The 22,696-nt window shown below is 44.7% G+C and overlaps 1 protein-coding gene across 1 annotated transcript in view; it reads left to right on the top strand.

The window, feature by feature from the left end:
* The first annotated feature begins 1,875 nt into the window (after positions 1-1,875).
* The window catches only part of MCD1 (multiple chloroplast division site 1), a 65,839-nt gene continuing 45,018 nt past the window's right edge, over positions 1,876-22,696 (top strand). Inside the window, exon 1 of the mRNA XM_086494041.1 lies at positions 1,876-2,333. Within this exon, the coding sequence (XP_086350167.1) occupies positions 2,091-2,333 (243 nt within the window). The 5' untranslated portion in view covers positions 1,876-2,090. The remainder of the gene's footprint in view (positions 2,334-22,696) is intronic.

Below are 22,696 nucleotides of genomic sequence, written 5' to 3'. Positions count from 1 at the left end.
AAGGCCTTTCTTCAACAAACCAAAAATAGAGGAATAAGAGCTTCTCAATCTTAAAACAATAAAAATCCATTCAAAATTAGAGCCCCCTAAGCCAAAAATAGAGGAATTAAATTTAGCCCCCCAATTTATAAAAAGTAAAAATCCATTCAAAACATCTTGAATGCATAATTGAAGGGTGACTTTAGGAAATGTCAAAAGACTTTTTGTGTCCATATAAAGAGGTGGATGAATGCATATTGGTACATTTGAGTTTCTCTTCTCCTTTATTTTTCATTCAACTTTTTCTTCTCTTTAGAGTGTCCTTCCAACATGTAGGCAGTGAATAACTTTTTTTTGAAGCCTTTAAGAGCAATATTTGTTTTAAAAAAAGAGAAATTAGTGCGTTTAGTAATTTAAATGTCATTCAAAAAAGAAACTTCATGAAAAAGACTTCATTAACAAAATTGTGTTGGTCATGACATTGATTGATAGTCAGAGACTTTGAATGGACTAACAAATTAGATAAAATAGAATAGACTTCAGCATCGTGTGCATTTTTGGCACTCACCATTCAAAAATCTATGTAAATAATTTGCTTGCATGTGTATTTATGTATAATAAATCTCTAATTGGCATTGAAAAAAAAACAATCTTACTAGCATGTTCCTTATACTTAAGCTACATAAAATTCTAGGTAAGGCCATGGAGACAAAACTTCCAAACATGATGTAAGTAAAAATCTTTAAATTCTCTACTTTGAAAATGACAATGTAATGAATGAACACATTAAAACTTTGAGTATGCCATATTGTAGAAATGGGGGGAGGGTTGTGCCAAACCACCCATCAAGTACGATTGAAAGCGTTAAATTAGGAAAATTCTAACCGTGGTTAATACTTCATTGGGTATACACACCTATCATTGGAACACCATAACCATACCACATATCAACAAGACTACAACATCCCATTGACTTACTTCTCTTCATGTAGCGTTCATTCCTTTGTTAGGTACACACATCTATCAGTGGAACGCCATAATCACACCACATAACAAACAAGACTATGACATCCCATTGACTTACTTCTCTTCAAGTAGCTTTGTCTCACATGAGTACATTGCCATGCTACATGAATTCCTAACAATGTGATCAACAACAAATTGATCATAACAAAGCAATCGAGATACATTGATGGATGTACAATACTTATACTGGGTCTATTTTCACATTCCATAACATGGAATCTTCATGGATTCCATTTTCAAGTATGTAAGTGAACCCTCAACAATTCTCAAAATCACGATGCAAAAACTCCCAACACCTTGCGTTGTACAAAAAGCATTATGCACTAATCTAGTCCACCGTGAGCAGGTCATTGTTGGATACACGAGCCCCTCCCTATAAAATAAGAGATTTGGTTGTCCCCTCCCTGCTCGTCTGTCTCGCCATCCTCCCTCGTGCAAGGTCTGCGACCAAGCGACACCCTCGCTGTCTCACAGCCTCTAGCAGGCCCCTTGTGACCCTTGCTCGCCATCTAGCGACACTTCCATTTTCCTGCTTCATTGCTAAGGCGACATCTTTGAAGATCCACACGAATGAACCACTGTTCAATTGAAGGGTCCTATTGGAAGATACTAAAATAAAGTCTTTAACTACTCTAAAGATCCCCTCCCCCCTTTGACGATGTGCTACCCTTCAAATTCCCTCATGGACCCTACTGACACACCTCATGCGTCCTTGCAAGCCGACACCTCCGCCTCCCCTACGAGACTACAACTTCACTTCCCTACCACTCACGGATTGGTAGGGCCTCTAGCATGTGCGTGTCCACAAACAAGGAGAGAGAGAGAGAGAGAGAGAGAGAGAGAGAGAGAGCCCAAATTGGGAAGAGGAAAGCATGGCCTCCACGTGACTTGCCTCCCCCCTTCTCACTGTCCTCTGCATCTCCCGGTATCTTCTTAAGATTCTCACTAATTAAGCAATTAGGGACCCTCTTCTTAAGATTCTCACTAACCAAGCAATTCCTACTAGATAAAAAGTTGCTAGCCTGAAGTGTTGAACTCTCTTTCTCAATACAAACAGCCATGAGTGGTCATTGAGTCGGAATGAAATGGAGAGGGCCTTGAGGACATCAGCTCTCGCAGCAAGCCAAGCAGCTCACAAGAACCTGGTAGCTCTACTGCCTCACACCAAGCTTTTCACATGCAGAGGCCCTCTTCCTCCCAGGTTTCTCGTACAAGCTGCTGCCTTCACAAGCAGCAGCAAGTCATCGCCTTTTACTTCTCTGACACTTGCAGAGCGTGCAAAAAAATCACTGGGAAGAACACTCTCTTCTGTCGCCCCTCCATTTCAGGTAAGCTCCTAGCCATCTTTTTTGCTCGTCTGGATCGTGTGTGCGCGTGCACACATGTGACATGCTGTATGCTCATGTCTATGCTGGTACACCAGTTCTTTGAAAGAATACATGTGTGCACTGCTTTTGCCCTTCCTTCCAATCCTTTCAAGGAATGGCAAGCCAATTTTCGTTGAAATTAGGGGTTTGAAGATGGCTGCAGTTCAGTTCTTGTTCAAAACTTTAACCCTCAACTGTTTTCATGTGCATCAGTTGATGTTTGAAGAATTTGTTTTCCTTCAATGTTGAAGGTTTCAATTCTAGCCATTAGTTCCTCGAATATGCATATGAGAACGGGTGTTTTTTTTGGAGGTACAAGTTTCAAAACAAATGTTTGGATTTAGTATTCCAAAGAATTGTATTGAGGACTAAATTGAAGCAAGAGCTGAAGAACTTAATCAAAGTCCTATGAAGTCACATTTTAGAACGCTTAGTTAAGTGCCTCACTGGGAAATGTCAGCAAAAGATCTAAGGGAATATCAACAGGAGACGTAGTAGACCAGAGTGAAATCTAAGGTGATGATGCATGGGAGAGGGCGCGAAGCGGCAGAGAGCACAATTTTCAGCCGTGTATTTATAATGCTAGCTCTTTAAGCCGTTTGGGTTTTCCTTTCACATTGCAACGTGGCTACTTAGCATTTATAATTTGCTGGAGCTTAAGCTTAATGTAGCGTTTTTTTAAAATGCTGGCTCTTTACGGCTTTACATCGTTTTTGAAAACGCTTGTTGCTCTCTATGAGCAGTTCTCTGCCAGTAAGGTTGTCCAACCCGTAGAGTGGCACAAACAGTGGCCCAGCTGTAGAGCGGCATAGACAATGAGAGAAGCCCAAGGCAAAGGCTCTTGCGAGTGGCGTAGACTAGGATCTAAGGAGCGGATTGGACCCACTATGGAGCTTTTCTCTCGTCTTCCTTGTGAAATTGGCTTCCTCGTGAAATTGCCTCTCTCTGCAAGACTTTGGTACTATAATGCCTCCCCCTAGTTAAGCAAAGGTGATGAACTTACCTACGACAACTCATTGGAAATTGATCATGTGGCTGTGGTTTCTACAAAAAGGCTTGTAAGTTGTGGGACATCGTAGACGGGATGGAGGCAAGACCAGTGAGGTCCAACAACATAGATGGACTCGACTTTAGGATGAGGAGTTTCTTTTGATGGGGATGCGAGTATAGCAAAGGCCATGTTAACCATTGTTCTCGCACTCACAAAGGAAATATCTCCCCTAGTACAAACTTTGCAAACTGCTAGTGAAATATTTCAAAGTTCGGAGTTATGTTTGATTGAGACTCTACGATGCGAGTGGTCACGCTTCTTGGACAATTATTTTCCATCAAGTTTGAAGCCCGAACTTCCATGCAATCATTTTCGATGAAGGCAATGGTTATCCATGATCAACTCGACTATGGAAAGTGCATTGACTAGTAGTAAGTTAGTTGCTTTGGTACTTATGAAGTTGCCTGAGGTGTACGATGTAGTTACCGAGGAACGTCCCTCCCCCCTCAAGCTCTCAAGTGTATACGACACATGTTGGCCATAGTAAGGTTGAATGGTCTTCAAATCAAGTTTTTTGTGAGTATTAGAGTCATAGGACTCTGACACTACTATTATTCAATCACACATAGCTTAAAAATGCATTATTTGGGTGTTTTTATGCCTCTTGCCGTTCCCTTTCCGGACCCCTCACCGTTCCCCCGTTCCGAGGGGGATCCCGTCGCCGTTCCAACTTCCCATTCCGCATTCCGGGTAACTCTGGTGTACGAGATGGTGGAAAAGTGCATTGACTAGTAGTAAGTTAGTTGCCTTGGTACTTACAAAGTTGCCTGAGGTGCACGAGATGGTGGAAAAGGCATTACACTTGCAAATCATGAAGGGAAAGCTGGATTTTGATGATATCAACTCTTTTCTCATTGAGGAGGAAGCAGTCTTATTCTCCCAAGGCAAGGTTCGAGTTTCAAAAAGTGATGAATCGGCAAATGCTGAATCGGAACCTAAATAGAAGTCATTTACGAGTTATGATTGTGGAAGGCGTGGTCATTTGTCTTGGGATTGTACATCCAAAGGCAAAGGCAAGAGCTCTCAAAAGGACAAAGGCGAAGGCAAGCTTGATGAGGACAGCCATGACAATGATTCTACCAAGGACTCAACCAAGTCTGCTGGTGTGTTGCAAACTACATTGGAAATAGCTGCAGCTTTCTAGTCCATTGATGGGTGTACACAATTGCGACTGCTACTGACACTGCCAACTGCTCTTGCACATGAGATCATTGACATGGTCTCCACATGGGCTGCCCTAGCCTCTTGAGAAAGCGAGGCTCTGGAAGGATCTCCTCCTAGCAAGAGAATTGATCTGGGATGGAGATGGACATGCCTCATGGCAAGGGTGCCATCTAAAGAGCATAGGACATCTCCAGTCCGCTGCCTGCACCCTGGATGTGGTGCTCTGCATCAAGTTGCTCGGTGCTTTGAGAAGGGAAACGCAAGGAGGAATCCCCCTACTGCCCATCGTCTGCATGGTGGTGCTGGGTGCCCTACTGTTGGGGATGACAAACGCTAGGGCTGAATAGGAAAACACTGGGGCTGATCTATAGAAACTAGGCTGATCTTCACCCTCTGCCCACTGCCCATCCTAGTGCGCCAAAACCCCTGCTTGTAGGTCAAAAGTACACGTCTAGGACAGTTTCCCTTGCATTTTAGAAGCTTTCCGGTGAGCTGCAGGTCAATTCCAGCATGCTGTAATTTTCTGTTTTGGTCACTGTTGGGTGCCCAAAGCCCTGTATAAGCACCCCAAGGCTTGCCTTCGGTGTTATCTTGCAGTGTAGGTGCGACACCCTAAACCTGCAAATAAACACAACAGGCTGTAATTTTCTGTTTTGGATCGTTTTGAGTGGAGCAAACACGCCTACACGTGTCTCAGGGGCTCCCACACTCAATGGGACAATTCCCCTATGAATTGGAGAATTTGTCGCGATGGGAGTGTGCGTATCTTTGAGGGATTAGCAATTAGCTAATCCGGCTCCTGTTCAGAAGGCTCTTGCCTTGGCAAATGTGCGTAAAACCAATAGAATTGTACATGGTTATTTGAGAAGCTCAACTAGTGGGGCATTACCATATGTGCAAAGGGGGGAGAGATGCACGAGAGCAAATCTGTGACACGACATGGGAGAGAGAAATAGATTGATAAATAGGAAATACCGAGTACACAGAGTAGTCAAGCGAAACAGAGAATCTGTATTGATGTAAGATAATGATTACAGGAAGAGCGTAGCTTGTGACAACCCCTCGAGCTATCTCACTCTCAATCACAATCTCAATCTTGTGCACAATCTCAATCCCAATCACAATCACACTCAATCTCAGTCACACTCTCAATCACAATCACACTCGCAATCTCAATCACAATCTCAATCTTTGGATAGCAACCACAATCATAATCCGGGTCGCAATGTGATCACAATTTCAATCTCATGACACCTTACTGAGATTCCGTTTCACTCTGTTGAGTAGATCTCCCGTAGGTCTCTTCAACGCCTACAAAATAGCCAAAACAACATACTTGTGCGACCAGTTGCACACGATAATCAAATTAGAAAACATAATTTTACATTATCATAAAGGAGTACAATCACTTCTTGGTTGGGTCAAACAAAAGAGATATTACCTGTGTATATCTGTTTGTAGGCTAACCTATTGCTGCTGGCAATTTGTTTGTGTCATAACTTTGTCATACGAACTTAGAATATAGACTTCCAGGTACTCAAAACGACGGGAACAAGTCTTGATACCATTGTTATGTGTAGCGGAAGTGATTGACGATGAATGCTCAGGATTAGTGCTCAATGCGTACTCAAGGTTCCTTTTAAGGATTGAGAGACTTCCTTTTACTTCATGAGAGTTGTGCAAAAGACTAGAGAGAGAAAGAGAATGATACTGTGTAATAGACTTGGACACCCCAAGTCGGGATCTCGGCACGGCACAAGAAAGAGAGCAACTTGAAATCACTTCATAAACTTAATCACACTTTAAGAGAGATGACACGGCCTGGCATAGTTCCATGCCCAAAGGTATGGGCCCCAAAATCTGGCGCCCCTTTCGGTATTTCTTTTTATATTTATTTCTGAGCAAAGTAACAAGTCCGAGGGTCCTCTCTCTCTCTGCTCAGTGCTCCCAAGCCAAATTTGAGGGTGAGAGGCCTTGGCAATTCTTATATAGCATCTCAGGCCTAAAAGCAGTAGAAGAAAAGTCACGTAACACATCCAGCCCTATGTGTCCGTGGACAAGCTACACCATGATCAGGGTTCAGGCAGCCCAACGTTAGTGTTTTTCAGCCCTAGCCGCGTCAGAGAGGCAGCGTTTTTCAGCCTATGTGACAGTAGTAGAATCAGCCCCAATTGGATGCAGAAGTTTTCCCATTTTCAGCCCATAAAAACGCAGCCAAAACAGTCATTTTCAGCCACCGAAACAGTCCCGAAATTCAACAGTTAGAAGACCATAGATTTCAGCCATCAAGTCGTCGTCGTCACCACCGTCGTCGTCATCGGCATAGTCCAAGTTGCATCAGTCCATTGCATACGCATTGTACCAATTTGTGCAATCATAAGTAGAGCACTCTTGCCGACGAGAGTGGGGCCTTCGGAGGAGGGTTTTACAACGTCTCTGGTGTCGTATCTCTCTTCTCTCTCTATCTCTCAGTCTCATACACTTGCACGCACATTGTCCATTCACTTTGTTCGTGATCATAGCACTTTCCATTAAGAACGGAAGGCTCTCCCTTCCATAAGAACTAAAAGGAACCTTGATGTCACGTGACACATCCCAACCCTATGTGTCCGTGGACAAGCTACACCACATCAGGGTTCAGTCAGTCCGATCAAGTTAGATTAGCAATGATCTGGCACTTTTGTGAGTCTATTCGTAGACCGTGCATGCCCAGTCACTTAGCATAGATGCATATCCTCCGGTTGCACATAGCATGATCATCGGAATTCCCATCAGAATCCATTAGCATCAGTTAGGGGAATTTTCCAGTGCATTTAGCCTATTTTCCTATTTATTGGGATTTTCACTTATTATTTTCAAGTGACTTTCCAACAAAAGTAGGTAGGGCAATTTTGCTAAGTTAATATATAAGCAAACCAAAGTTCACACTTTTTGGCAGAAGAGGCAGTAGGAGCTTCCCGCTCAACAGGAAACTTCTCAGCAGTACCCCTCCGCAGCACCATCGCCAGCAGATCCCACTTCCATCCTTGGCGTTTTTACCAGATCGAGCCATCACCATTGGAGTTCCCTCTTCTGGCGTTGGTCCCCAGCAGATCAGCCCATCCTTGGAGTTTTCCCCCTTCAAGCAAGCCTATGAACCAGCGCTTTACCCCATTGGCAGCAGTACCATCAAAGATCACTAACGCTATGACTTGCTGGCAGATCTGCAACAATTTCAGCAAGTACTAACGCCAGAAAACCCTCATTAAACCAGCGTTTTTCTCTTCAGCTTTCAGCCATCAAAACGCAGCAGATCTGCAGTGTTTTGGCCTCCCCCATTCAACGTTTTACAGCAGCAGTATCAGCGTTTAACAGCAGATCTTAAGCAAGGAAAAACGCAGCCCATATGCCCATTTAGGTCAGCGTTTTTCATCCCCAAGTCACCCCTGGCAAAGACAGTGAATTTCAGCCATAAACCAGCCCGAAACAGTCATTTTCAGCCATCAAGAAGATCCCAGATTTCAACCTAAGTCGCCGCCGTCATCACCGTCGTCGTCATCGGCATAGTCCCATTGCATCAGTCCATTGCATTCGCATTGTATGCCTTTGTGCAATCAAGTAGACCACTCTCGCCGACGAGAGTGGGGCCTTCGGAGGAGGGTTTTACAACCTCTCGGTGTCGTATCTCTTCTCTCTCCTTCTCTCAGTCTCATTCACTTGCACGCACAATCCACTCACTTTGTTCGTGATCATAGCACTCTCCATAAGACGGAAAGCTCTCTGTTTCCCTAAGAACTGAAAGGAACCTTGAGCAATAAAGATCACTAATCTTGAGAAAATACAAGATTCATTCCGCTGCACCCAACATTGGTATGAGAGCTTTGGAAGTGTTCTGCATTACTCAAGGAAAGAACCACAAGAAGCAGAAGAATTTTTTTGCTTGTTGAGATCGCACGAACCCAAGTTTACTTGGGTGTGGCGATTCCTAATCGTGTTTTGTTATAGAGTGACAGGAATCCCAAGAAAGAAGGGCTTGTCCAGCCTCCCCTTGTGTCTCTTTTCACTCATTGAGAGCGGACTGTGCACTTAGCGGCCGGCCAATCGACGTGAGGTGGGAAAAAGCAACCTTGGTGTGAGCGCAAGGCCGCCAAGGGGTGCGCCCGCAGAAAGGAGTAGAACTCGGGTGAAGAGAAGATCCTTCTCCAACGCGATTTGCAAGCGAAAGAAAACCTCAAGAACCCCAAGAACCCCAGACTCTCAAGACTCAAGAACCTCAAGAACCCAGGATTCTCACGAATCAAGGACCTCAAGAACCTCAAGAATCTCAAGACCCTCAAGAACCCAAGTTCCTCGCGAGCTTAATACCCCAAGATCCTAGTGCATGGTCGTCACCCGAAGCGGCATGGATACTTCGCATTCAGGTGATGAGCATGAGAGAGGCGACGAAGGATTCTCCCCACCAGGAGATTTTTCCAACCCTCCCCCTTCGCCATCTACGCCACGAGTTGTCCTCACTCCTATGGAGATGATGGTCAAGTCGATGTTGGACATGATGGCACAACAACAAGAAACGAATCGAGTTGCCTTGGCACAACTCGCAAGCAAAGCAGAAGAACAAGCAGCAAAGGACCGTGCACAAGAAGCCAAGGACCGCGAGCGCGATGAAAGAAACGACAAACTTGCTGCAAAACAAGAAGAAAATCGACTTGCTCAGGAACGTGAGCGCATTGCGCTTGCCGCAAAACAAGAAGAACAGCGACTTGCTCTCGAACGCGAGCGCGTTGAACGAAAAGAACGCAAAGCAGAAAAGGAGGCCAAGCGTGAAGCTCAAAGGGAGCTTCGCAATCAAGAATTTATAGCCCAAATCCTAGCCTCGAAGACCGAACCACCCAAAGATCGTGGGAGTTTGTCAAGTGGCGCAAGCCACGATGTGGGTTCACACAACCCAGTCACATAAAAGTTGACTTTCAGTAAGTATGACGGTAAGATGGATGCTACTGTTATTCATTCTTGGTTGCATCAATTTAATGCTTATTTTGCGACAACTAAGAAAACAGGCAATAGCAAAGTTTTGACGGCAGCTATGTACCTTGCCAGTGATGCCATAAATTGGTACCAGGCATGGCAAGAGGCACAGCTAGCCGCGCACCTAGAGACAGCCGACGATTTCACGCCCCTCTCTTTTAGTTGGGCTGATTTCCAAGACAAGCTCAAGGCGTGGTTTATGCCACCTCAGTACCTTGCACGACTGAAGGACGATTGGTGAGCTCTCAAGCAAAACGGTATGCCGGTTATGTCTTTCTCTAATCGGGTTTTGCAGCTCGGCACTCACTCAATTACGCAAATCGGATGTGAAGCGCAAGGAGGCATTTCTTTACGGATTGGACGAGTATATCAGGTATGATGTCGAGGTACTCGATCCAATCGATCTCAACAAAGCGGTAGCCATTGCTCTCGCCCACGAGATGAAGCACAACAAAGGAAAGCCTAAGGAGAACAAGACTTCCACAAGTACCTCGCAGACTTCTCAGAACCCTCAGAACGGTAAGAATGATAACTCTTCTAACCAATCTTCCAACAGTATCTCATCAAAGAATTCTTCCAATGAATCTAAGGGTAAGGCTAACACAACTGCTAAACCTAAGCTTACTCCAGATGAAAAGGTAGCACAAGGAATTGTAGGAGGAAACATCACGTCGGAAGAACAAAATACTTATTCTAAAGAAGGTCGTTGTTGTCATTGTCACATTAAGGGTCACATAAAACGAACACGTCCTAAGCTTGAATCGAATGAATCTAAAGAACCCACAACACCCACTACATCAGTCAATGCAATGAATGATAACACGATTGTGCCCACAGTTTCTCAGGACCCTCCCATTGATGATTCTCTCATTAAATGTTATGGTCGTACGTCGGGGTCATATTGTTTGACCCAGGTAGTATGCATGATGTGATCAACCCCTCTCTTGTTGAGAGAGCCCGCCTCGAAGTTAGTTCGAGATCTCCTATCGAGGTCTTTGGCTTTCGTCCTGGTATGGACGCTCTTATCACGAAGGAGTGCCTTGATGTGTTGTTTGCAATCCAACAGACTGCCTTCACTAGAAGATTTATTGTTTCTCCTCTCTCAGGATGTGATATGATTTTAGGCATGAAATGTTTTCGTGAAATAAACCCTCTCGTTAATTGGGAGGCTAGCACTCTCAATGCCAAAAGTGATTCTCCTACTGTCTTTCATGGAGTGGATACGTCTCCTTCTCCATCTCTCATTGCTAATATGCAGGACAAGGTTGAAAGGATTCGAGATAAGGAGACTCTCTCCGTCTCTTTTTCTCCACAGCATGACACACAGGAATTGCATGATTATGAGAAGCATGAGGATTTGAATGATGAGTTGGATGAAAAAGACAAGCATGATGAATTGCATGAAGATGATGTGATTGTTCACAAGAATGATGTGTTAGTTGATGCTTTTTCTAGCGCAGCTAACCTCGTTGTAGATTCGATCAATCACGAAGATCCGATCTTGGCTTTCGAGTCGAGGTCCAAAGAACCCCCACAAGACGATTCGATCATTCAAGAAGAACCGATCTTGGCTCTCGAGCCTTGGTCCAAGGAACCATCACAGGAAGTATTATGTGTTCGCATGATTGATACGCACGCATTGTTTGAGTGTTTCATTCGTGAAGGTTTCTTGTATTTTAGTCAGCATCGTTATGTGGTCCCTTTTCCTAGGCATGACATACTGTATGTTGAGCACGTTTCTTTCATGGATGAGCACGTATGTATGCGGATTGTTCATGAAAAGCTGAAAAGTTTGTATGTAATGAAGTCGGATTCCATATCTCTTCCTTGGCATGACACAGTTTCTGAAGGAGCACATGATTGTATGAGCACCAAGCATGGGCATTTCCATTGTGATTTGCCACAGTTGATTGATTTCGATCAAACAGAAAAGATTCGATCGCATTGTTTGCATGTGTTTGATGAACGGGTTGTCACTCCGCCTATATGTTCATCTACATTGCATACGCAGTCTTTAGAGAAGACAATATTTTTTTCCTTCACTTTACATGGAATGGGTATGTTCTTGGTTTTGTGTTGGAGATGGTTTCAAGAATTTTCAGCCATGGAGATTCTTGAAGTTGAAGCAAGGAAGGAGATTCTGAAGACTTTGTGTTGCTTTCGGCGCCGCCCAAAGAAGCAAGCGTTGCAGACCTTTATGAAGTTCAAGTGCCGCACGACCCACACATCTGAGTGGGGTGGCGAAGAGTCCCTTCCAGGATTCCGGATACTGTTGGCAATCTCTATCGACGCCATACAGTTCGGTACCAGTACCTCACTTTGAAAAGGAGGGGATGTCACGTGACACATCCCAACCCTATGTGTCCGTGGACAAGCTACACCACAGCAGGGTTCAGTCAGTCCGATCAAGTTAGATTAGTGATCTGGCACTTTTGTGAGTCTATTCGTAGACCGTGCATGCCCAGTCACTTAGCATAGATGCATATCCTCCGGTTGCACACAACATGATCATCGGAATTCCCATCAGAATCCATTAGCATCAGTTAGGGGAATTTTCCAGTGCATTTAGCCTATTTTCCTATTTATTGGGATTTTCACTTATTATTTTTAAGTGACTTTCCAACAAAAGTAGGTAGGGCAATTTTACCAAGTTAATATATAAGCAAACCAAAGTTCACACTTTCTGGCAGAAGAGGCAGCAGGAGCTTCCCGCTCAACAGGCAACTTCTCAGCAGTACCTCCCCGCAGCACCATCGCCAGCAGATCCCGCTTCCATCCTTGGCGTTTTTACCAGATCCAACCATCACCATTGGAGTTCCCTCTTTTGGCGTTGGTCCCCAGCAGATCAGCCCATCCTTGGAGTTTTCCCCCTTCAAGCAAGCCTATGAACCAGTGCTTTACCCCATTGGCAGCAGTACCATCAAAGATCACTAACGCTATGACTTGCTGGCAGATCTGCAGCAATTTCAGCAAGTACTAATGCCAGAAAACCCTCATTAAACCAGCGTTTTTCTCTTCAGCTTTCAGCCATCAAAACGCAGCAGATCTGCAGTGTTTTGGCCTCCCCCATTCAGCGTTTTACAGCAGCAGTATCAGCGTTTAACAGCAGATCTTAAGCAAGGAAAAACGCAGCCCATATGCCCATTTAGGTCAGCGTTTTCATCCCCAAGTCACCCCCGGCAAAGACAGTGAATTTCAGCCATAGAACCAGCCTGAAACAGTCATTTCCAGCCATCAAGAAGATCCCATATTTCAGCCTAAGTCGCCGCCGTCATCACCGTCGTCGTCATCGGCATTGTCCCATTGCATCAGTCCATTGCATTCGCATTGTACGCCTTTGTGCAATCAAGTAGACCACTCTCGCCGATGAGAGTGGGGCCTTCGGAGGAGGGTTTTACAACCTCTCGGTGTCGTATCTCTTCTCTCTTCTTCTCTCAGTCTCATTCACTTGCACGCACAATCCACTCACTTTGTTCGTCATCATAGCACTCTCCATAAGATGGAAAGCTCTCTCTTTCCCTAAGAACTAAAAGGAACCTTGAGCAATAAAGATCACTAATCTTGAGAAAATACAACATTCATTCCGCTGCACCCAACACTTGAGCACAGTTCGGAGCACTCATCTTGAGCAAAGCGCAAACAATCATTCCGCTGCACCTAACATTGGTATCAGAGCTTTGGCAGTGTTGTGTATCACTCAAGGAAAGAACCACAAGAACCACAAGAATTCTTTTTGCTTGTTGAGGTCGCACGAACCCAAGTTCACTTGGGCGTGTCGATTCCTAATCGTGTTTTGTTGAAGAGTGACTGGAATCCCAAGAAAGAAGGGCTTGTCCAACCTCCCCTTGTGTCTTTTTTCACTCATTGAGAGCGGACTGTGCACTTAGCGGCCGGCCAGTCGACGTGAGGTGGGAAAAAGCAACCTTGGTGTGAGCGCAAGGTCGCCAAGGGGTGCACCCGTAGAAAGGAGTAGAACTCGGGTGAAGAGAAGATCCTTCTCAAACACGATTTGCAAGTGAAAGAAAACCTCAAGAACCTCAAGAACCAAGATCCGCAAGAACCGAAGTTCCTCGTGAACTTAAGAACCCAAGATCCCCAAGAACCCAAGTTCCTCGTGAACTTAAGAACCCACCAGAACCCACAAGAACCTACGATTGCAGAATGGTCATCACTCGAAGCGGAATGGATACTTCGCTTGGAGGTGATGAGCATGAGAGAGGCGAAGAAGAATTTTACCCACCCGGAGGTTTTTCAGACCGTTCTCCATCTACGACAAAGATTGCACTAACTCCTATGGAGGAGTTGGACCAAGAAAGAGAAGCAGGAAGAAAAGCCTACGAAGAAGATATGGCAACCATAGAGCGTCGATACAAAGAAAGAATGGCAGCCATAGCGCGTGAGAGCGAGCAAGCACGTTTGGAAGCCAAAGCAAGACAAGCAGAATTTGATCGTGAAAACAAAGCAATACAAGAACAGAGTGACCGACAAAACACAGAGTTCTGGCGACTCTATTCTCAAGTTCAGGAACAGATGCAAGAGATTTGGGGAAAGGAGACTGTCTCAGTCTCTTCTTCTCCAAAGCATGATACACAGGATTTGCATGATTGTGTGAAGCATGATGATGATTTGATTGACGATGATTTGCATGATGATAAGCATGATGATTTGTATGATAAGCATGATGATTTGGATGACAAAGATAAGCATGATGATTTGAATGATATTGCTAAGCATGATGATTTGGATGCCAATGACAAGCATGATAATTTGCATGATTAAGATGTGATTTCTCACAAGCATGATGAATTGCATGAAGATGATGTGATTGTTCACAAGGATGATGTGTTAATGGATGCTTTTTGTAGCGAAGCTAACCACGTTGTAGATCCGATCAATCACAAAGAACCGATCTTGGCTTTCGAGTCGAGGTCCAAAGAACCCCCACAGGACGATTCGATCATTCAGGAAGAACAGATCTTGGCTCTCGAGCCTAGGTCCACAGAACCATCACAGGAAGTATTATGTGTTTACATGATTGAGACGCACGCATTGTTCGAGTGTTTCATTCGTGACGGTTTCCTGTATTTTAGTCAACATCGTTATGTGATCCCTTTTCCTAGGCATGACATATTGTATGTTGAGCACGTTTCTCTTATGGATGAGCACAAATGTATGCGGATTTTTCGTGAAAAGTTGAAAAGTATGTATGTAAGGAAGTCACATTGCATGTCTCTTCCTTGGCATGACATAGTTTCCGAACGAGCACATGATAGTATGAGCACCAAGCATGGGCATTTCCATTGTGATTTGCCACAGTTGATTGATTTCGATCAAACAGAAAAGATTCGACCTCATTGTTTGCATGTGTTTAATGAACGGGTGGTCATTCCGTCTCTATGTTCATCTCCATTGCATACACAGTCTTTAGCGAAGACAAGATTTTTTCCAGTCACTTTACATGGAATAGGTATGTTCATGGTTTTGTGTTGGAAGTGGTTTCAGGAATTTTCAGCCATGGAGATTCTTGAAGAAGGAAGAAGCACGACTCTAGACGAAGTTGAAGCATCGAAGGAGCCACAGAAGACTTTGTGTCGCTTTCGGCGCAGCCCAAAGAAGCAAGCGTTGCAGACCTTTATGAAGTTCAAGTACCGCACGACCCACACATCAGAGTGGGCCGGCGAAGAGTCCCTTCCAGGATTCCGGATGCTATTGGCGATCTCCCTCGACGCCATACAGTTCGGTACCAGTACCTCACTTTGAAAAGGAAGGGATGTCACGTGACACATCCAGCCCTATGTGTCCGTGGACAAGCTACACCATGATCAGGGTTCAGGCAGCCCAGCGTTAGTGTTTTTCAGCCCTAGCCGCGTCAGAGAGGCAGCGTTTTTCAGCCTATGGGACAGCAGTAGAATCAGCCCCAATTGGATGTAGAAGTTTCCCCATTTTCAGCCCATAAAAAACGCAGCCAAAACAGTCATTTTCAGCCACCGAAACAGTCTCGAAATTTAGCAGTTAGAAGACCACAGATTTCAGCCATCAAGTCGTCGTCGTCACCACCGTCGTCGTCCGGCATAGTCCAAGTTGCATCAGTCCATTGCATACGCATTGTACCAATTTGTGCAATCATAAGTAGACCACTCTCGCCGACGAGAGTGGGGCCTTTGGAGGAGGGTTTTACAACGTCTTTGGTGTCGTATCTCTCTTTTCTCTCTATCTCTCAGTCTCATACACTTGCACGCACATTGTCCATTCACTTTGTTCGTGATCATAGCACTTTCCATTAAGAACGGAAGGCTCTCCCTTCCATAAGAACTAAAAGGAACCTTGAGCACAGTTCGGAGCACTCATCTTGAGCAAAGCGCAAACAATCATTCCGCTGTACCTAACAAAAAGCTTCAGTTCCCAAAAGCATTTGGTCTTTCAGCTAGCGCCAAAAGCTGCTTTCGTAATTCGCGCCGCAATTTACGAGCGTTCGTACAACATGCCATGTCAGCATGATTCGCGGAAAAACGTACTGCCTGCCACGTCAGCAACTCCACACAAAATTTGTCCTTGCTTTATTGTTAAAATCCTTGTGTCCCTTGGGCCCCATTGGACGGGACCCCATAAGTTGGAACAACCTAGGAAATTTATTTTATTTGCCCTTTTACTAGTGTCCATCCGGGTGGTCATGCCATGTCGTCACTTTGTGACATACCCCCCTTTTTGAAAGAATTGTAATCACCCTCAATTACGCCTACAAAATCAAACATAAGCCAGAAACCAGTTCAATAGACACTGACTCTAAGCACTGACGCACTAGACAACACATATCGAGCACTTGCACAAAGACTACAGTCACTGAACATTCAAATCACATTCATATCACTACTTCCATCGAGATATTGGATCATGATCAATTGGCAACGTATCTAGCAATCACATCTAGCTCTATCCCAAATCTCCACAGATGTCTCGATTGACTAAATCTTGTTACTATCATGTCCATTTCATCTCTCCGGAGACGCAAGACCGAAATGCTGCAGCCATTTCATCTTTCAAACATGCACTCAAACACTACTCACATGAGAGAGCACACACATATCAGATTCATTTTGAGAATTCTCAGTTCGAAGTACTTCTTTCATAAAGTCATATAGCAGAATACTATCAGCCCATCAGTATCTCTGAAATCCAAAAGGATATCAATGACTTTATCCAGCTAGGTAATCTGTGACAAAGGAGCGGAGTAACTCCCCTCTTGTGCAGTCGCGTCTGCACCAGATTCAACATTGTTGATCTCCGGGATCTTTCGGAATAGTGGAAGCTAGGCCGAAAGCCTCAAGGTAAAGTTCCAGTATTCGAGGAGTATTTGCCAGGTCCTCCTCCTCCATCCACTTCGCATCCAATGCCGGATAGTTCTTGAATTTAACTGCCGTATCACTTTACCTTTCCCTTTCCCTTTCCCTTCCTTTCCTTGTGAGCCAGTATCTGTTCTGGAACGAGAATCTCTTCGCTCTTTTCCACTTCAGGTTGCTCCTCAGGCTCCCTATCCACTGGTACCTCACCTTTGAAAGGTTTCAATAGACTCACATGAAAAGCATCATGAATCTTCTAAGTATCTGGCAACTTTAATTTGAAGGATATATCATTGATCTTCTCTTGAATCTAGAAAGGGGTATCACATACTGAGCTTTGGAAAAAGCCGCTCCTTTCCCTTTCGTTTCCTTAGGTGTGCCCTCAAACTGTAAGAGCACCTAGTCATCTTCCTTCAGCTGCAAGTCGCGTTGATGCTTATCCTCGATTAACTCAAATGGCACCTTCCCCGTCGATGAATGAACTGTTGTTGTAGGCAAACTCCACCAAGGGCAAATACTTTTCCCATTGAGTCTTCTGATCCGAATCAGAGGACTTCAACAAATTCAAAACTATTGAATTGGCTATCTCAGATTGCCCGTCTGTTTGTGGGTGGAACGAGGACGAGAACTGCAACCGCGTGCCAATGTTCTCCTAGATTGCCCTCCAAAACAAACTAGCAAATTGGGGATCTTTGTCCGAAACAATGGAATAGGCATACCATGTAATCAAAAAATCTGTGAAGCAGTTTCGCCAAAATAATCGGGCTTAATTGTCTTCTTTACCGGAATGAAGTGAGTTTGCTTACTGAATCTGTCGATGATTGTCCAAATGCCATCATGCCCACTGTGAGTCTTGGGAAGATCAAAAATAAAATCCATGGCAATGCTTTCCCAGGGACAAGAGGGTATGGGTAAAGACTGCAGGAGTCCTTGTGCCTTATGCTTGTCAAACTTGACCTTTTGGCATACCAAGCAACTGCGAACCAACTTGTCCACATCCTTTTTGAGCCTCGGCCAGAAGAAGTAACGCTCAACACCCTTCAAGGTGGTATCTATGCCGTGGTGGCCCAAAAAAGGTGGACAATGGCACTCGGTCAAAACCTTTTCCCTCAAAGGTTGTGTAACACACAAGATCGATTTCCACATCAAATAGCCGTCTGGATGGAATAGCCCGCAACTGTCTTCCCACTCTGTAACCGGTAAAAGTTTCGCAAAATTGGGATCAGTGGTGTACTGATCGACCATGTCCTCAAAGCTTCTATGATGGATCGCGGAAATAGCCAGAACCAAGGGCTTGCGAGACAACGCATCTGCCACTAAATTTTTTAAATTTTTTTTCGAAAAAATATCCTCCATTAGTTATGAAAAAGCTGCCCATGGGCCTACAAACCATCTCTTCTAGAGAGGGCTACATGAAAAGCATGGGGAGACTCTCCCAGTGGGAAAACAAAATATGTACAATGGGGCTAAATCACAAAATGGGAGGAGGAAAAAGCCACACAGGTGGCCGGTAGTGCCATCAGTGCACCGTGGACCATGGTGAAGAAGGGCCCTGGGCGCGAGAGTCGCAGGAAAGCCTCTTTGCGCTCCCGCATGCGGTCGGAGCTGCCCTGAAGTCTCTCGAATTGACCTCTGAGAGTATGGATCAACTCCAGCCTCAACTCCAGCCAAAAGTCACAAACAATCTTCGTCGGTGGGACAAGGCGAGCCTCGAAGATGCGGAATCAATGGGCCCGCCAAACGAACCAGAGTTTTACCACGGACGGAGCTCCCAACACCCCTCTCACTGCACCACTCGTTGGGGGGTAAGCTCTGTAGCAGGTCGAAGTGTAGGTCGACCCCCAGGATCACTATCATCGTGCTGGTGGAAGATAGCTCAAACTGGAGTGCAAGGCCCGCAAGGGTGGACCAAGCAGCAACACCCCAAGTGAGCTGTCGTGTTGTGGAAAGAGCTGGCATTAGCCGAAGAACCCGAAGCCAAACCTGCTGTGCCATGGGACGCAGAGTCTGAGAGTGAGAACCCTCCCACTCCCTTGTACTTCGAGCAAAGATTATTACAAAAAGAAATATAGAAAGGGGCGCCAGTCTTTGGGGCCAATACCTCTTGGCACGGAACTCCGCCAGGCCGTGTCGAATTAATTGTGAATTGTGAACTGTTTTGAAGTTAATCTCTGCTGTGTTGCGGTAGAATCTTGACTTGGAGTGTCCAAGTTTGTTACAGTGGTATTAGAGGGCGGCCGATTTCTCTTTTATCGGGAAATCCTATCCTTTTCTCGCGACACTTATGGATTCAAACAGAGATCAGTCCACTTCCTCTGCATCTAGGGATGCGGGAAGAGATCACGAAGAAGATTCTCACGAGGAGTACGGCCCGCCTCAGCCTACTTAGGCGGAGATTGAAGAGATGGAGTGTCGACAATTGGTTGACGATGCGAAGATGATGATCAATCTTGTGAAGGATCCGAAATATGCAAATTTTTTGACTCAGACATCCTTCGACGAAGTGCACTCTCAGTGGGGGCGGAAGGCCACAGAACCACCCCGCAAATCGCCACTCAAGAAACCTCTTACTCCGAGGATGTTTACAGAGGAAGAATTAGAAGAGGTGGTTGATACATGGATTACCCACTTTTTTACGCAAACAACAAAGCAAAAAAGCACGACAAAAAGTAGAAGAAAGGAAATGACTTCCCGGGTCATTTGGGTCGTCAATCTTTTGCCTCAGCACGATAGCAGAAGAAGCATGTGCGATTTGAAAGAGTGTCCAGTTCTTCTTCTTCTTCTTCTTTTGATAGTTCTTCTAGCTCTTCTGACTCGAGCGAAGAAGACAGGAAAGGCAAAAAGCGAAGCAAAAAGCAAAGCTTCGGAAAGGGCAAGAAAAAGGCAAAGAAGCCTAAGTTTTGCAGAGATTCTGACAGTTCTACAGAGGACTCATCTTCAGATAATTTGGACTCCGACGATCACAGATTTTATGCTAGGAAGAAAAAATTCTTAAAGCCAACCAGTATGACTTTCTGGAGAAGAAAAGCAAGAAAGTTCGAGAATTAAAAGAAGGTGGACAATCAATTAAATTTGACACTTTTTTTGGATTCCGAGATGCTTGGAGGGCTTTGGCCTTCATACAACAGCTTGATATAGCTTTCTCTCGAGGGTATTACTCAGAGCACTCCAAGATTTGGAGGGCTACCTCTTACTTCAAGGGAAATGCTCGAACATGGTGGTCCACTCTTCTATTTAACAAGAAAGCGCCAGTTAAATGGCTGAAATTTAAAAGGCTTTTTATTACTTCTTGGTTGACTCGGGAGCACAAACGCGACATACGAACTGCTTGGAATCATCTGTGGATGACCAAGAAAGATACTTTGAACGGATATTGCGAGAGATTTTAGAGCTCTTTTCTACCAGCTTCTTCATTTCAGAAGATCTCGTTTAAAGAACAGATTGAGCGGTTTAGCTGCGGACTTCCTATGGAGTTCCGAGATCACTGCTTAGAACAAAAGTCAGATTCTATTCAAGAACTGATGAGTCATGCGAAACGGGGCTTTGCCATACTCTCAGGCAGTTTGACTTACCCCACAAATGAGATCATGACGCAGAAAACCGAACAGACTTCTAAAAATGAAAGTAGAAAGAAGAAGAGCCCCCAAGATCAGAAAGATAAGGATGCACGACCCCGGATCATTCTTCGAGAGAGAGTCAACTACATCAAAGAGGGAGAGTGTTTTGGATGCTGGGAATCTGGGCACATCTTCGCGAAGTGCCCTAGAAAGCCAAAGAAAGAAAATGATAAAGAAAGGCCAGAGAGTTCGAAAGCAGATGAGGAACGTGGATGAAAAGGCAAGATGAAAGCAAGACTGGTTCCAGATTGCATGGGTATTGACCAAAGCACGATTGATGAAAGTACAGAACTTTGCCGAGCTTGGGGCAAAGTGAAAGATCAAGAAGCCCTCATTTTCTTTGATGGAGGAGCCAAGGCCAATTTCATTTCACCTGAATTGGCGGCGCAGCTCGAGATTACACCCGATCGGATGGGACCACAAGCAGAGACAGTTCTAGCGGCACCCGGCAGGGACGTGGCCATTACACCTGTCATTGGCAAACTTCGGTTGCATTGTCAGGGGTATTTGGGGCACGAGGACTTCTACATAATGTCCTTCGAAGGTTGTGATGTTTTCCTCGGAGTTTCTTGGTACCATAAGAACAACGCCGTGGTTGATTATCGTGCGAAGAAAGCGACACTAACTACTGAAAAGAGCCGAACCATTGTACTTGATGTGAAACTTAAGGGCGAGTCTGTCCCTATTGTATCGGCTTCGGCCGTTTCGAAATTAATGAAATCCAGTGTGTTTGTTTACTTGATCTTTTTGAAAGAGTTGAATGATGATCATAGGACAAATATGCTTGATCTAGAAAAAGAATGCCAAGGTTTTCTCCACACTCATACCGATTGCTTTTATGAGGGCTTGCCAGGCGAGTTGCCACCAGCTCGTCCTGAGGATCATACCATTGATCTGATACTTGGAAGCACACCACCGAACCGGCCACCTTACCGAGTGAGCCGAGCCCATAATGAAGAGATTATGAACCAAGTGAAAGACCTCGTGGAAAAGGTCGTATCCAGTCGAGTACTTCACCTTACTGCTCTCCAGTGTTGCTAGTTTTGAAGAAAGACGGATCTTGGAGAATGTGCATTGACTATAGAGCTCTCAACAAAATCACCATCAAGAACAGATTTTCGATTTTAGGATCAATGATATTCTAGACTGACTACAGGGATCCTCTTGTTTCAACAGGATCAATTTGAAGAGTAGATTTCATCAGATCCGAATCGCGCCGGGAGATGTCTACAAGACGGCTTTTCGGACAACCTTCGGTTTATTCGAGTTTTTGGTGATGCCTTTTGGCCTTACCAATGCTCCAGTGACCTTTAACCGAATGATGGACAAGATTTTCAGAGAGTAGAGATCTTTTCTGGGCACTTTCTTTGATGACATTATTGTCTTCTCCAAGGATGAGGCAGATCATAGAGCACATCTGCTACAGGTCTTTCAGGTATTGCGGGATCACAAGTTGGTGATCAATGCAAAGCAGATTGAATTTTTCCTACCAGAGATGATCTTTTTGGGACACATCGTCTAAGCAGCAGGAGTGCAGATGAACCCGGCCAAGATAGAGACTATCCGTGATTGGCCCGATTTAAAGAATGTCCATGAAGTTAGAAGCTTCTTGGGCTTATGTTCTTACTACCGGCGGTTCATTAGAAAGTTTACAGAGGTTGCTTCCCCTTTGCATATCTTGACACAGAAAGGAGTCCCTTTCTCGTGGGGACCCACAGAGATGACTACCTTTCAGACATTGAAAGAGAAATTGACTACATGACCAGTTTTGACTTTGCCGGATTTGTAGAAGTGATTCGAAGTATATTGTGATGCTTGTGGTTGTAGTGTCACAAAGTGATGACGTGGCTGCCCGAAACCCTAACCCTAAAATCACAAACCCTAACCTGTTGAAACCCTAACCCTAACCCTAACCCTAATTCTGCTGACAGCTGTACGGAGGGATTTGCTTTTCCCTACCCTTTGGAGAGAGAAAAAAGGCCTCTTTGCTTTATTTTAGCAAGAGAGAGAGAAAGAGATAGCTTCTGTGCTTTATTTATTAAAAGAAAGAGAGAGAAAGAACTTTTGCTTTATTTTTCAAAGCTTTTTGAGCTTTTGATTTTCAGCTTTTGGGGCTCTGCTTTTGGCATCCCTTGTAACTTTAAATATGTG

Source organism: Adiantum capillus-veneris, chromosome 21 (assembly GCF_014529385.1).
Source record: "Adiantum capillus-veneris isolate H3 chromosome 21, ASM1452938v2, whole genome shotgun sequence".
Lineage (NCBI taxonomy): Eukaryota > Viridiplantae > Streptophyta > Polypodiopsida > Polypodiales > Pteridaceae > Adiantum > Adiantum capillus-veneris.
Note: the sequence above shows the minus strand (reverse complement) of the source record. Positions and strands in the feature narration are given on the sequence as shown.